Here is a 16,727-nt window from a genome sequence, read left to right as displayed (position 1 = left end):
TTTTCCGTTTTGTTTACATAACGGGTTCAAACGACTGTAAGGTTAAATGTCACACACACTATTTTATATATTCCAATTAATAGTTAATCGGCAAATTACTAGTCCATTTATACAATAAAACATTACAAGAGTAGGGTACATAACCTACATTGTGCAGTTAAATGTGGTAACTTATAACATGCCTGTCTACACATAATAACACATGTTAAATTGGTAGTGTCACTAGAAGGTCATTACAATATTAAGTATGTTATCTGATGTTTGGCGCTGCATAGCTATACTCAAGTACGTGAACACAATTAACATGCCCTATAATAAGAGCTCCATCACTATATAAGGTAGGGGATACGGGACCAATCCACAGATTGCTGCATCTAAGATTATAAAATTAAAATGGAATTTCAATAAGGCATCACTAAACCAAGGTGAATATTAGGACTTCTCTGCTAAAAGAAGGCACCACCGAGATACTCTTCGATGAATTAAGGTTCTAGGTTTTAATCTGACTGATGATTACAAGGCAAAATATCCATTTGACATATTGAAAGTATGCCTTCATGCCCTTCATATAAGCAATTAAACTGAGCGGGTAATTGATTATCAGTCATTTCAAATTTCGACATTTAGTCATTAAACATTGGATAACAACCTAAATGTTATTAGTCTTTCAATAAAAGAAAAAAGGCGGCTCGCTTCTAATCGATGTGATATTCTTAATGTTATCTAGCTCACTCTGAGTTTTGCTTCGAAGACGGGACATAAAAGTACAAAATTCTGTGCACTTCCGTCGCTGTATTGGCCAATTTAGAGGAATTTAATACGTAGGAAAGTTTCCAGATTCCATTACTGTGGTGGGAGGAAACCAGGGAAACCAGACAGAGCCTGGGGGAAACCCACGACCATTCGTATCTTGCTGCAATTGTAGGTGTAGCCATGCTGGCGTCTAATACACAGTCACAATACTCCATTACTATGTGATGAAAAGAAGTACAAATAACGTAAAATAACACTTAACCGAAAGACAATTTCGTATGAAAGAGAAGCATATTGCTGCATCTTCCTAACTATGAGAGACTGGATAATGATAGGGGAGCTAATCATATAGACTCGGTTCTCAATAAAACAGAGTCAAACGTTGTTATTACGCTGTCTGGCTACTCGTCTAATGATGTTTTCTGAGAGAACCTTCTATGGCTACTGGGTATTATATCACAATCAAAACTGACTGAACGCAATATATTTATTAAGAAGTAAGATTTAAGCACGAGTTAAAACACAGATTTCCTCGTAATCAGTGTGATATAAAGCAGAAAAAATTTCCAGAGGATATCGTATAACGAATCCTCGTATGTTTATGTGAAGTACACAGAATTAATGGAGTTTGGTAACACATTTGCTGAATGTAGGTATGTGGAAACGTGAATTCATACAATCCAAGGAAGGCCAGCATGGCCTTAGCTCATGTTCTTCTCTCCAATTTTGTTCTTCAGTGTTACTACTAATATTTTTTTAATCATTGGACGATTCACCAGTCACGCCATGCACCGCCAAACCCTAGGTGAAATCTGTGGCTAAGTACCTTGAGCTTTTGCTTGATATATTTATTCGATTTTCGTCCAATATTTACCTATCAGTGGAACAACCGTGTGTTTTGTTCACTTTTTATGTGCTGCAGCCATGAGATGACAAATGCCGGTCACGTTAATGAATCAATCAAGTGTTATGATACGTATATCGATTACCTCCCCTGAGGTCATCCACAAAACTTGCTAATCCTCACGTTACATACTTGTCTTAGAGGCCATGACTGAAATCATACACACTCGAATTATGTATGATGAAAAAACGTAATTAGCTGAGATATATTCTGAAAAATTCCCAGAAAGAACTTTTTACTGATGGAGCTCATGAGTGCATGGGGACTGTTCCTTTCACAAACCTCCTACTAACTTCTCGCTAATCTACTTACAAAGAAGACAACCTGGAAATTTGCAATCGTCTCCAGAATCATAGAATCCGTCGGTTGTAAACCCACACAGAGCACGATATCTGATGCCTTGGAAGGATACCTCATCTTTCTCGATCAACTAGCTACATGGATAATAAAAAAATCAGCATTTCCTTCTCGTGGAGTAGATAAGATCGACATATGTTTTGCTCAGCCACCATCGGTTAATGTGACATTTGAGCTCCTCCCCAAACCAAGATGCCTCGGGGTGTAGACTTGTATGAGATCCCCAAAACTTTAATTTACACACAAAATATAATCCACAGAATATTTATGTTATGTTGGTCTGTAACCTGCATATCTAAAATAAAATGATAACGAATTCCACTTAAAGAAATCCAGAGCTACCCAGTGTTTTTCAGAAGTGTTGAGATGGCCTCAACAACTGGAACCCGGAAAATCATATAAGTAAAACTGTTTTGCAGCGAATATTTTGGAAGATAACGGATTTACGTTGGACCCTTGAAAAGCGTGTTCAGCATAGCGACTGCATTGTGGAATACTATGACCGATTTTCTCTCATATTCCCCAACCTTAAATGACACTAACGCGATCCCGCCTGGTTTGTATGACACGGATTGGACGTCCATGGGAAGGTAGTTAGAGCAGAAAACGAGGAATATCAACAGTGACAGGACGGACCACTCGGGTTAGTTGAGTTGCTCCACACCTGTGAAAGTAGCAATCGAGCTAATGTTTTACATGTTTGTAACGACTGTCCCCTGTGAGTTGTAAAGATTGCGAAAAGCTCACGTCTTCAGAGGTTGATTGCCATGACGTCATAAAGTCGTTTTCTGCATTTTTCTTAAAATGATGGGAATCTCTTCGGGGGACGTCGAACAATCTACTTTAAGGTGTGAACAGCACAGTTGATTTTACAATGTAAAAGACAACAGCAAAATCCAGAGCATCGATGGTTACACATAACAGTTGAAAACTGACCTCGATCTTCTAAATTTATCTCAGTTGGGGATGCTTTCTAACTGTCCATGTAAATGCTAAGACATTAGTAACCCTCTCCACACGACGCCCCCCCCCCCCCCTCCGCCCCACACACACTCCATATCCCCACCCCCACCCCCACCCACCATCACGAGGGCGACGGTCTGAATGCAAATATATACTTACACTGTAAATAGTACCGATGTAAATTTACAGTAAAATTTGCTAGCAATTTTCGGACCAGCGAATTTTACTGTATTTTTACATCACCACAGTAAAAAATTTTGTAAAAACTACAGATGTAATTTCACAGTAAAAACAGTGGATTAAGTAACAGTCCTCAACCTCAGATTCAAGCCCCAAATCGTCAGCAATACATTCAACCGTCTAGACCACCCTACCAACAGGCCTTCCACAGAAAGAGAAGGTAGTTGATCGGTAGACTTTACAGGGAATATGCATTACCCCTTTGATGATCACAAATGGCGACACTCCCTTTGGTGAATATATATCAGACATATACAGATATCAGACATAACCATATTGTCTGTTATATTCACCTTAGGGAGTGGCGTCATTTGTGATCATCAGATGGGTAATGCATGTTCGCTGTAAAGTTTACCGCTCACCTACCTTATATTATTGTGGAAGGCCTGTTGATCTAGTGATCTAGATGGTTGACATGTATTGCTTATGATTTGGGTCTTGAATTTGAGGTCGCTGGTTCGAAACCCGCAGAAAGTGTAGTTCCTTATCAACGATAAAACTGTTACTTAATCCACAGTTTTTACTGTAAATTTACATCTGTAGTTTTTACAAAATTCTTTACTGTGGTGATGTAAAAATACAGTAAAATTTACATCGGTACTATTTACAGTGCAGTGTCCACCGTGTCCACCCAATGTCCTAATAGTAAACACCAAGTCGAGAAAGTAACAAGATCGTCGGTGTTAAAGCCTTGAGCCTGTTTCTACAGGGGTATTTAGGTAGGATATATTCAAGATAAACCTTCTCTGCTGGCTAAGATGCCGGTCCATTAGTGCTCATTATACGGAATAACCTTGTTTCTACGAAACTTCGATTTGTATAAACATTTGTCTCGACTAATTGCCCTTATAAAACCAGCTGCAGTGTTCCTTGAGGGCCAGACTGTCTTACTCTAAACTGTTTTTGGGTCTTGTGCTGTGTCCGCTTTTTCCCTATGTAATGGTGGACGACTCGATTCACTTGAAAGATGCTATTCCTTCAATCCTTGAGAGAAAATTTGAATCTATGTACTCAAACTGGCGTCTATATTTCGTCTGGAAAATATATTGTTTCTTGTTAGTGTCCAATTTTGTGTTCCCATCCAGGTTAGTTAGGAGTGTTGGCAGTGTTGGGTGGTGGAGGTAGGGTGTTATTGGAATAGATTGGTGGAGGTTGGTCTTGTTTAGGGTCATACGCTGAATAAACAAAAATAGGACCTCTTAGTCATTGTGTTTAAAAGAGCAGCTAAGAGAATTTACGTTTTGTGAATTTTTTCTCCTCTTCATATTTATAGACAGTGGGGTTATGAGTTGTGGGTTATAACATTCAGGTTTTAGATAAATTACAACTCAAACACGGCAATGTAATTGTACTGTTGTCTGATTGGCGATCAGCACCTGTACCAATTTAACACTGAGTCAGGTTATTGGGTATGACGCATTGTCTCTTGTGTTCGACATGGCGATACAGTGAATGATCAATGGTGTGAACATGATCTTGTCACAAAAACTAACCTGGCTACGTGTACATTATACAGTTTTCTTATGTCTGTGTTTTCATTCGTTTAAATTCGCATTAAATTTAGTTATGTATTTATTTGATTGGTGTTTTACGCCGTACTCAGGAATATTTCACTTATAAAGACTTATACCTTACTTATATAAGTAATGATAGTACTACCTTGTTGCGGAGCGGCCTCTGTGCCGCCATATTTATAGTTTTGTTTCTCTGGAACGCTAAACCCAAGATACCCCACGATCATGGACGCCACATACGTTCACTGTATATGCACAGATCATCAGACGAGTAACAGTTTTTAATTCTTATACATGACTGGATATTTAAATCATGGTCTTTAGGTTACGCCCAAATCTACGCCTTCAAAGAGGGGAAGATGAAGATGTCTTTCTAACGCCAGAGATGTCGAATAGCAGGATTTTAAATCTGTTCTTGCAAGTAAAGCTTACTTACGTGGTCGTGCATACACTGAGGAACAGAGCATTTGGTCGACCACTGAGAGAGTGTAGCGGCCACCCCGACATCTCAGCGTTTCTGGCCAGACAAAGGCTCGATGGCCCGCGGTATAGGAAGCTATCAAGATAACGGACTAACAGGCCTCCCCAGATACACCAATTCTATCAAAAAAGGTCTTGAAGATAGCAGCATCCCCGCTGTTGATGACAAAATCAATTTTTCAGAAAACTCATCATGGTCTTGCCGCTCGGCCGCCGATGCTATTTATCTGAACCAGTGAGAAAACACATTAAGTTTAAAACCCATTACAGGCCACCTATCGGAGAAAACTGAAGACAAAATGGCGATAACGACCGTGTTGAGCGTAAAAGTTTTCCTTCTGTGTTATTACATAAGGCGTAATAGATGTATTTATTATACAACGGGTAATACTTTGCCGTAGGAAAATAACTTTACTGCAATAAGCGTTATTACGACAGGTAACAGAAAATACAGCCTTGCTTATAAGTATAATTAAGTTAACAATTCTCTTAGGAAAGACACAAGTTTGTTATCTAAGAGGACGTGAAGAAGCTGGATTATTATGTTACTGTGATTCATGTCTTCAAGTAAGAGGATTTGAGGGCTGAAGCAGCCATTGAGAAGTTTCTTTATGTAGTCTTTACCTGCTCAATTCAGGCTCTGTCTTACATTTCCCAGTATCATCTTTATATCACTGACGTATGGAAATGAAATGAACCACATTTGTAAGCGATGTTTAGTAAATCAGCTGGTACGATATCTAGAAGTGTTAGAGCATAGGCGTCTTGGCCCTAGACTTTTTTAGCCCTTACATATTATATGTAGAAGTGCTACAATTAAATCTTTGTGGCTTTTAAGGCTGCAATCTTATTTTGTTGTTCATAAGACAGTGCCTTTATTCGACCACCCTAAGGATATTCCAGAGCCACATATAGACATTCGTGTCTCAGAAGATGCATATTTTTTTCTCCGAACACGGTGTCTTTAGTATATTCCAGAGCCACATATAAACATTCGTGTCTCAGAAGATGCATATTTTTTTCTCCGAACACGGTGTCTTTAGTATATTCCAGAGCCACATATAAACATTCGTGTCTTAGAACATGCATATTTTTTTCTCCGAACACGGTGTCTTTAGTATATTCCAGAGCCACATATAAACATTCGTGTCTCAGAACATGCATATTTTTTTCTCCGAACACGGTGTCTTTAGTATATTCCAGAGCCACATATTGACGCTTTAGATAGTTCAGGTTTATTGGCGATAATGCACCCACAAAATGTCTGTTTACACAACTTTCCTTAACCTGGTTTGCTCTCGTTTATCTCCCGAGTGATACGAGGTTATATTTGAGACTGCACGCATGACATTCACTTTATGCACAAAAATGAAGACTTGATTATGTGACTATGTTGTTCCGTATTCTTTTAATGACTAGACAAATTATTCACGATTACGCCTTAGATTTCGAAATGCATTCTGTCATGTGTGCTCAAAGCAAAACAGTAACTCTGATTTTGTAAACATTGTTTAGGTTTATAATCAATATTGTCTAAGCCATGTCGCTGTTATATATCTGGCTCTCACAACACTGTCCACATGCCGTTTCTTCTCTTTTTTTTCATTTTATTTGATATTTGTTTTCTCCACAATATCGATCTATATAGAGTATTAAGTTCCGCCTATATAGAAAGTCGACAATACAATGTTTACAGAGGGCTTTCAACGTCTCAAGGACCTCCAACATGTCTGCTTTATGCAAACTGTAAACAGGATTTGTACCCAGGGATATCTACAATATAAAAATATCTCCGTCCGAATTCGGTTTTACTTTGTCTTGTTCTTGCCAAGGTGAGGACAATGGAGAATTATTCCGGGCTAAAGTAGTTGGAACCAAAGTTTCGTAGTCTGTTGTTCATTCTTGCCTTAGAAATGTCCCTTTACAAGAAAACGGCAATCAATCCCGCTTGGACCCAAGGCGACAATAATAGGACCGGAAATGGTGCTCGATTCTGTAGGAATGCTTTGAGTGTGCCTTGCGACGCACGCGAAGCTATTTTAGTGTTGATGGACAGAATATTTCAACAACCTTCAATCAAAATTTAAAGCTTCCCCATTTTGAAGTGGAAAACATTTAACGTCAAGATTTTTGTATTATTTCTGCCTAATCCTGAACATTGTCTTCTTCGACGTGAGGTAATGTAATGGATAGAAATGGAAATAATATCGATGGTTACATGCATGTAATTCAAAGAATTAACTAATGAAGAATCCAAAAAGCAGCAAATTCTAGATTGCTATATCTTTCTTGATGAAACAGGCATATATTTAAAATGACTACAGCTTCGCAAAAATGTCCATATATCGCCTATATAAGATATCTCGCTAAATAAACAATTGCAAAAACTTCTCTGACGGGCCAACCGACCAACAGACATACTGACTTGTAGGTGTTTGTCGCAGATATGTTTATGAATTGAATGAAGTCAGTTTTTGTTAATGCTGTCAATTTTAAAAGGGCATCATTCTCTTTCAAGGATTCATGAGCATTTGACAGTCATAATTTAACTTAGACAACATAAACAGCTTATATCATGTCATTAATTCATTTGTTCAAAACTCCCCTGTTCGCTCTCTGCAACTATTCATTCGTTTTGTCAAAGAGTTAACTAATTACGTATAACTAGATTGATAATCAAAGGTTTACAATATTTATACAACAATCATCAATGCAAGACAAACAATTCCCGGCGACTTTTTGTGACATGAATGCCATTTAAATTAATCTCTTCTATTGACCGATATGAAGTTGTTTACATAATGTTATAGCTTTGTTTAAAAGCTTTTTTAACGATCCGTTGATCGAAACAGTTTTATGCATGATATAGGGACAAACTGTGGATTTTTTTCTTGGGAGAAGCGAGGGGTGTAATAAACACTCACTTTTCCAATAAATATGATTAAAGCCCCAAACAAATACAGGAATTGAGTTATAATTTGGTCTTATGCCTTGGCTCTCAAGCCAACATACATACCCGTAACATAAGATTTTATTTTTAGTCCTCTATGCGCTGGCTGGTGTACACATTTTCCTGCACCAAGTCATTTTCAGAACGACATACAGAACGACAAATACATTTATACACGTGAGTCATATCTGACCGCATTTCAGTCTGCTGTGAAAATTTGAATACAGCAAAATGACGTGCCTTTATGCATATTCAGCATAAATTCAAATGTTGCATCAAAGTGCACCTTTAGGGGTCTCAGTACTCAAATAAACACGAGTAAAACTAAAAAGGTTTATCTGTGGATAACAACGTATTTCCTTATACGAGATTTTTCCAAACAGATAATGATCAGACAACGAGCGACTGAGGCATGTACATGTATAAAGCACAGAGTAAATGGTGTCAAACATATACAGAACGTGTCAAATTAAACTCTCTTCTTTGTGCTTTTGTCGATGTTTACCGATTTTCTTGAGCACGGTGTTAGCGTCGTCACCGCAATATCGCTTATACAGACCAAGTAATTAGATTTCACAACAATCCACAGAACCTTTCCTTGCCTGTCATCTCGAATAGGGGAGTTTTGAGTTCGAACTCTTTCGTCAGTAAAGGTAAAGTCTTTTAATATCATGTGATTTGTGAAAAATGTTAGACAAGTTTCACTGACAATAATTTACCGATCACCAATCTCACTGTATTCTGGAGACATAACTTTCCCTCAAGAAAAACTTCCTAAGTTCACAGAGTTCTTAAGTTCTTAATTTTCTCTACGGTTGGTCTATTCTACATAATATTTTGTTTGACTTTTTTTAGACTCACATGTTATAGTAAATGGAACCATGAACAGTTGCCTAACACTTTTGACAGGTCACACGATGCGGTATGACTATATTTTATCTATGTTCACAGGCGCCTCACCGGAAACCGATCGGACTCTTGACTAATAATGAGGTCATAGACTCGAATCCACTTCTTATTTGATCGCCAACGGCTTTAAATCAGGCGGTGTTTGTCAGGTGACTGATGAAATGCTGTGGTTGACTCAGGGCTTTCGGGAGGCTCCACCCATTTACCTTGCTGCTGTCGTGGAAGAAAAAAAAACATGAGCAGATTTTATTTATTCAAATTATATGAAATAAATAATCTGACAGCCACTTGCACGTAATTGCAGATAATGTAAAGAAAGTAGTAGACAGTAAACAACCTATACCACCAATATTGTCAGTTATCTATAAAGGTATACTATACTACCTCAACATTATCGGTGTCACCTTCGAATCGTCAGACTCACAAAACCAGGCCTATATACCACTGGAATATGCACTATAGCTCACACCATCGACGGCTTACCCATCGAATATGGTGCTGAACAAGTGCTGGTGTACTGACAGTATTGATTGGACCAAAGCCGACTAAAAAGAGACCGGAAGCTGATTACAGGAACAGGCGGCCAGACGAGGGAAGGCTTGCACGGTGAACGAGGCAGGCCAGACTGACAACTGGTAAGACCGTCTTCTGGGGCAGTAATCCAAGTGTTGAAAATTCAGTGAAGTAACATGTTCTCGCGAAGTAATATTTATAGAGCCTATACTGTACACAGACTAAAGCATACCAATACTCTGATCGTGTTTGGAAATAATCTGATCAAGGCCCTTGAATACTATAGTCTATTTCATTTAACCTGTCGTCTATATTCAGCGGCATGTAAAATTAGTCATACTCGCTACCAAAATTCCCTTTCGCTAGTGACACGTAACACTAACAACATCACAAGCTCAACATATTGATATGTTGGAGGTCTATATTATTGCAGGGAAATGTAGTTAGAATACTTTTTCCAATTCATAATGTCAACGTCCATAAGCGTGTTTTCGACTATAAGATTCCATTGCCTCGGTGACGTCATAATTATTTAAAAATAACTGGCATGCTGGACAGTGGACGTAGAGAGTAGCTTGTTTTACGATAGCTGCACCAATGTGCGGTTATAACAAACTCTGCGCAATAGCACAACCCACATTTCTGTCTCTGCGAATATACTATATCGTTTTTTTATGACTGAATTTCGTAACATTCAACTCTAAAATCATACTGCCGTGAGATCATGTACTACAAGGGATAAAATAAAATTCATTTACGAGGGAGACTTCACCGTACATAGATATCGGACAATTAACGTAACGGGAAACATATTCAAGATAGATTAATGTCAGTACCGATACATTCTGTTGTTGTCGATGCTCTGGCTGAATAACTTTCTGTTGAAAAGATTAAAAGGCCTCGGAATGGATACTTAATACGGCTATATAAGTCGACTATACACTTCTTTCATCACTTTTTCTCTTCCTGTCCGATCTAACCCCTTCTTTCATCGCCTTTTCTCTTCCTGAATCCGGTCGAACTCCTTCTTTCATCCCTTTTCTCTTCTTGAATCCTGTCTAACTCCTTCTTTCATCACTTTTTTCTTCCTAAATCCAGTCGAGCTCCTTCTTTCATCACTTTTTCTCTTCCTGAATCCTGTCTAACTCCTTGTTTCATCACTTTTTTCTTCCTGAACCCTGCCTAGCTCCTTCTTTCATCACTTTTTTTCTCTTCCTGAATCCGGTCTGACTCCTTCATTCATCACTTGTTTCTTCCTGAATCCTGTCTAACTCCATCTTTCATCACTTTTTTTCTTCCTGAATCCGGCCTGACTCCTTTCATCACTTTTTTCTTCCTGAATCCTGTCTAACTCCTTGTTTCATCACTTTTTCTCTTCCTAAATCCGGACTGACTCCTTCTTTCATCACTTTTTCTCTTCCTCAGTTCTGTCTAACTTTATCAGTCCTTTGTTTATTTGTTCTTCTTGAAACTTGTCTAAAGCTTTTTGACAAATGGTTAAAGGCTGGTACATGAATGCCCGATAAGGTACCTCAGAAAATTGTCACGTAGTAACGATGGGCAGGTACAGCTAAATGGAATTATCACACCGCATTATTCTCATCACCCGGTGGCAATTCGTTTTATTGCAGAAATAATTCGTATAATCACGCTCCAATACGCTGTCGATTGATGTATACGATTCCTAGTCCTTAATATCAACCTTAATGGTGAATGAGGCGTATTTATTCATCGGAGTGAACGCACTTCAATAGGTGGGTCGATTGCGGTACATTTCTAAAACATTATTTTCCAATTTTGTACGAAGATCAAAAGACTCGACTGAGAAACGATAGATGGAAAGAGAGCCTATCAACACAATCTTCGTTTTATTGGCCGCAGAATTCCATTCGCGGCTCACCAGACAAGTCCGTTTGTGGGCTGGGCGCGGTATTACATCGACCAACTGGCCTCGTTACAGTCTACTTGTTACGTAAGTGGAACTAATTGTAATGGAGTGTTTCAGCGGGAAAGTAAAGGGGTGAAATTGCCACAGATTGCCCAGGGGATCAATCCGCAGGAAACCTGGAACTTCCAGTCCGTATCAAGAACAAATACCGGTACTACTTTTTATGTTTGATAACATCATGGCATCCGTGTATGTATAGAGCTTTTGGATTCGCGTTACATTGGTGGAAACAAAATATCCCCAAGCGTTTGATGTGTGGCCTTAGATAACGAGTCAAAAATAGGAACTGGAGGTCTTTGCTTAGCCAAGGGAAAGATATCGTGCCCATTTCTGGACAGGGGATCAAATGTCATAGGTAAATATTTATAAGCGTTATATTCCATATAATACATGGCCATCTAAGGTGTTCCCTGTTTAAGCTGCCGATATTCTTTTTAAACTAATCCATCTCGGTCAGTAATGTATCCGTTACCGTAAAACTCTGTCTGTAAGGCTACAAACAACCCAAACAGTTCGGCAGTTTGAAAAATAAACCACACTATGAATTCAAATGAAGTCCTGACTATAATCCTCTCGAAGTTGTAATGACATTCAGCCATAACAGTTCATACATACATATAGCTGAGAAAAAAACGTTCATCAAAAGCGAGTCATTACATTACATGTATCCATCTTTACAAACAGGAAAACATGAGAAAAATCCGTACCGGTTAAAGAAAAATTCTTTCTAAAAGACAACACCTATAGAAGACTACATTGTCTGGGATGTTTCCATTGGGTCCATTGTTCCCGTGAGATATGGAAAGCGTTTTCCCTTTTGGGAAATACAGACTTTGAATAACAGTGCCATTGTGTTTTGGGTATACCTTGGAAAGGCGGTGTATTGTACAATGAAGTCGATCGCCCTACAGCCTATCTCTTCTGGAACATCGATTTCAGAACAGACAAGACAAGATTACACAGTGAACCCTCCACACAGGCACTGTTTCAAAAGACCCCAACCTAAATATAGGATGCTGCGGTGCTTTTTTCTGTTATTGCACAGATCCTTTAGTCGAAAAATCGACATGTAACGAGTTTATCGTAGATCATCGGTTTGCAAACTACGCCCAGGTTTCCAGTTCAAAACATTCATTCACCGCTTCAAATAATCAACAACGGCAATCATGATAATGACGCCTTGTAATTTAGTAATAATGAGAAGTTTTGCTAGTTTAGACACCAAGTACATATGTACCGGCTTCTTCACTACAGCAAATCCTGCGTTGAGAAAACAAATTTCTTCTTCTAATCTTCTTCTCTAAGAAAAACATAAAACCAAGTATAGGGAGAAACAATACCGATTTTATTAAATCGTTATGCCACACACAAGTATGTTGAATATACTCCATTCACTGGAGGATTTCGAGACAAAAATTTGTTTTTCGGAAGATTCAAATCAGTGAAATAGGTCGAAATATTTCTGGTCTTTACAGACAGCTTATAGTTCCCTACAGGAATGGTGTTCTTAAGATACATATGCATAAATACATCTGATTTTTGTACTTTGAATAACAGATGGTAACAAAAAGCTAAAGTTATGTATTTTATCTCACAAAATTTGCGTGGCACGAACTTTAACTGAACTGAAAATCTAACTATTAAACTACAAATGCTTTCAGTGGTCAACACTGCACTGTTCTTGTACAGCTAAGCTTCCTCTACAGATGAACTTTCTGTACAGCTAAGCTTCCTGTAAAGCTAAGCTTCCTGTACAGCTAAACTTTCTGTACAGCTAAGCTTCCTGTACAGCTAAGCTTCCTGTACAACTAAGCTTCCTGTACGGCTAAACTTTCTGAACAGCTAAGCTTCTTATACAGCTAAGCTTCCTGCACAGCTAAGCTTCCTGTACAGCTAAGCTTCTTGTACAGCTAAGCTTCCTGTACAGCTAAGCTTCCTGTACAGCTAAGCTTCTTATACAGCTAAGCTTCCTGTACAGGTAAGCTTCCTGTACAGCTAAGCTTCCTGTACATTTAAGCTTCCTGTACAGCTAAACTTTCTGTATAGCTAAGCTTCCTGTACAGCTACGCTTCTTGTACGGCTAAACTTTCTGTATAGCTAAGCTTCCTTTACAGCTAAGCTTCCTGTACAGCTAAACTTTCTGTATAGCTATGCTCGTAAAGCAAAGTTATAATTTACTGATCCTCCTCCGCCTCTCCTTCCTCGTCAAACTCTCCCTCCTCCTCGGCCGTGGCATCTTGGTACTGCTGGTACTCCGACACCAAGTCGTTCATGTTGGACTCGGCCTCAGTGAACTCCATCTCGTCCATACCCTCGCCAGTGTACCAATGGAGGAAAGCTTTGCGTCGGAACATGGCCGTGAACTGCTCTGAGATTCTCTTGAACAGTTCTTGGATGGCGGTGCTGTTACCAATAAAGGTAGCGGACATCTTGAGACCACGTGGCGGAATGTCACAGACAGCGGTCTTGACGTTGTTGGGGATCCATTCGACAAAGTAGCTGCTGTTCTTGTTTTGCACGTTCAACATCTGTTCATCGACTTCCTTCATGGACATTCGACCACGGAACATGGCGGCCACAGTCAGGTAACGGCCATGACGGGGATCGCAGGCGGCCATCATGTTTTTGGCGTCAAACATCTGCTGGGTGAGTTCTGGGACGGTCAGGGCTCTATACTGTTGACTACCCCGGGAGGTTAGAGGGGCAAATCCAGGCATGAAGAAGTGGAGACGGGGGAAAGGTACCATGTTGACAGCCAGTTTGCGGAGGTCAGCGTTGAGTTGACCGGGGAATCGCAAACAGGTGGTCACACCAGACATTGTGGCAGAGACCAGATGGTTCAAGTCACCATATGTTGGGGTCGTCAGCTTCAGGGTTCGGAAGCAGATGTCGTAAAGAGCCTCGTTGTCAATACAGAAAGACTCGTCGGTGTTCTCTACCAGTTGATGGACTGACAGAGTGGCGTTGTAGGGTTCCACAACGGTGTCGGATACCTGACGAAAAAACAGTTTGATAATTAACACACGTATAGCCAAAGGCATGAAATATGTGTGTCGCTTCAAGGGCAAATACTGGCAATTAAACGAAGTTATAGTGAGGAGTGCAAGCATACTCACTACATCCTTCTACATTCGAATTTCATCATAGAGAATGAGAAATTGTTCTTTGCTAGTTAATATGTGATAATATGTATCGCAGACCAAAACAGTCATGTATAATTATGATTTAAGCGACAACATTGTAATTTGGTGTTTGTAAATGCCAGCTACGTTTGCTTAGGGTGAAGACAGGATCATTATATAGTATATGTCCCCCATTACCTTTGGTGAAGGGACGACGGAGAAGGTGTTCATCACCCTATCCGGGTACTCCTCGCGGATCTTGCTGATCAGGAGCGTACCCATCCCAGAGCCGGTACCTCCACCCAGAGAGTGGGTCAGCTGGAAGCCCTGCAGACAGTCACAGCTCTCAGCTTCCTTGCGGACCACATCCAAAACGGAGTCGACTAGCTCGGCCCCTTCCGTGTAGTGACCTTTGGCCCAGTTGTTGCCGGCACCGCTCTGACCGAAGACAAAATTATCCGGTCTGAAGATCTGACCGAATGGACCGGAGCGGACGGAATCCATGGTACCGGGCTCCAGATCTACCAGGACGGCACGGGGCACATATTTGCCACCTAAAGAACAGGATGAATTTAAACATTTAGACCTGTCACTCATCATCATCAGCAGTACACGTTGTTTACATGCAACTATTAATACTTGAAAAAGTCGGTTACTTTTAGTTATAACTCATTAATTACCACCACTTTTTCATATTAGTCAGTGTTTAAAGTTCTAATATTGTACTAATATTATGTGACATCGATGATTATGTAAGGCGTTGACTGGTGAGCACTCTTTGATGAACTGTCTGCTTGTAAAGGAAGTTGACTGAGTAACACGTTTTTCAAATTGTTACATTTTTTTAAACGTTAATTACTACGGAACATACACCTGTAGTTTCTGGTTAATAAACGTACTGTGGCCGGTAGTATTTTGATACAACCAGTTTTAAAAACTTGAGGGAAAACAGATCTTTCGTTGTAATAGACATTGATTAGGCCAGAAGTAAAATTTGAGTTGCCAATTTTATCCAGACATTATAACTAGTTTGGCGTATAATTAACTGATCATGAGATACCTGTAGCCTCGTTGTAGTAGACATTGATTCTCTCCAGCTGGAGGTCTGAGTCTCCATGGTAAGTTCCGGTCGGGTCTACTCCATGTTCATCAGAGATTACTTCCCAGAACTGGAAAGAAATGTAACAGACAAATAAGAACGATGTAAAATGTTCGTATCTTCTTTACCATGAATCAGCTTTATGTCACACACCGAGACATCGTCTCCGTTCTCTTATTTAAAGTTAGAAATCAAAACTGAAACATTAGTTTACATAATATACAGTTCTTTTAATCGGCGTTCTGTACAAAGAGCCGTTATTCATATGAAGTTTAGTTCATAATTATATCGATATTTCTGTGTATGGTGTTTTGATAACCAATGAAATGATTTAATAATAACTAGCATGGTATATCTTTTCATATTAGTAATAATTTTCTTTTCAACTTACCTTGGCTCCGATCTGGTTGCCGCACTGGCCAGCCTGCAGGTGGACGATTTCTCTCATGGTGGAGGTAGGGTTGGTAAACTACGCTAAGCGTTCACAAGCTAAGGACAGGTGAATGAAGCTGGGAATGATGTACTAGGAAAGTAGTTAGCATTTATATGCGAGTCACCTTTTTACACCTGGATACCTAACCAAATCCGCCTGTCAAAATATAGCCCCTAAACAAAAAGTTCGGATTATTAAACAATGATAGTCGCGCAAGAATACATTTAGAGTCCAGACAACTGTGTAACTGTGTTTTCGTTTATCGACACGGCCAAACTTGAATAATCTCAATAACCCATGTAATTATTCCTTTCTCTGTATAAGCCTGCAATCTCTTAATTCCCTTTTGGCTATTTGATTCTAACTGTCTATAACTCAGTGTTAATCTACCTCCTGCGTTAACCCTGGATAATCCGATAAAGCATTCAATACATCACGGTCATTTGACCTGTGCTCAAATTTTGTTCAGGCATGCGTACAAATAACACCCCCCAATTTCTGTTTTAAATTCAGCCAGAATTCAGCGGGCAAAAGGTATCTGG

The 16,727-nt window shown here is 39.4% G+C and overlaps 1 protein-coding gene across 1 annotated transcript; it reads right to left on the bottom strand.

The window, feature by feature from the left end:
* Nucleotides 1-13,705: 13,705 nt before the first annotated feature.
* On the bottom strand, nt 13,706-16,200 carry LOC135461846 (tubulin beta-4B chain-like). Its single transcript, XM_064739094.1, has 4 exons — nt 16,144-16,200; nt 15,714-15,822; nt 14,852-15,207; nt 13,706-14,524 (listed from the first exon to the last, which is right to left on the bottom strand). Exons 1-4 carry the CDS (start codon nt 16,198-16,200, stop codon nt 13,706-13,708), a joined length of 1,341 nt encoding a protein of 446 aa, XP_064595164.1.
* Nucleotides 16,201-16,727: the final 527 nt, after the last annotated feature.

The sequence above is a fragment of the Liolophura sinensis genome, chromosome 1 (assembly GCF_032854445.1).
Source record: "Liolophura sinensis isolate JHLJ2023 chromosome 1, CUHK_Ljap_v2, whole genome shotgun sequence".
Taxonomy (NCBI): Eukaryota; Metazoa; Mollusca; class Polyplacophora; order Chitonida; family Chitonidae; genus Liolophura; species Liolophura sinensis.
The sequence above is the reverse complement of the archived record's forward strand: the minus strand, read 5'-3'. Positions and strand labels throughout refer to the sequence as shown.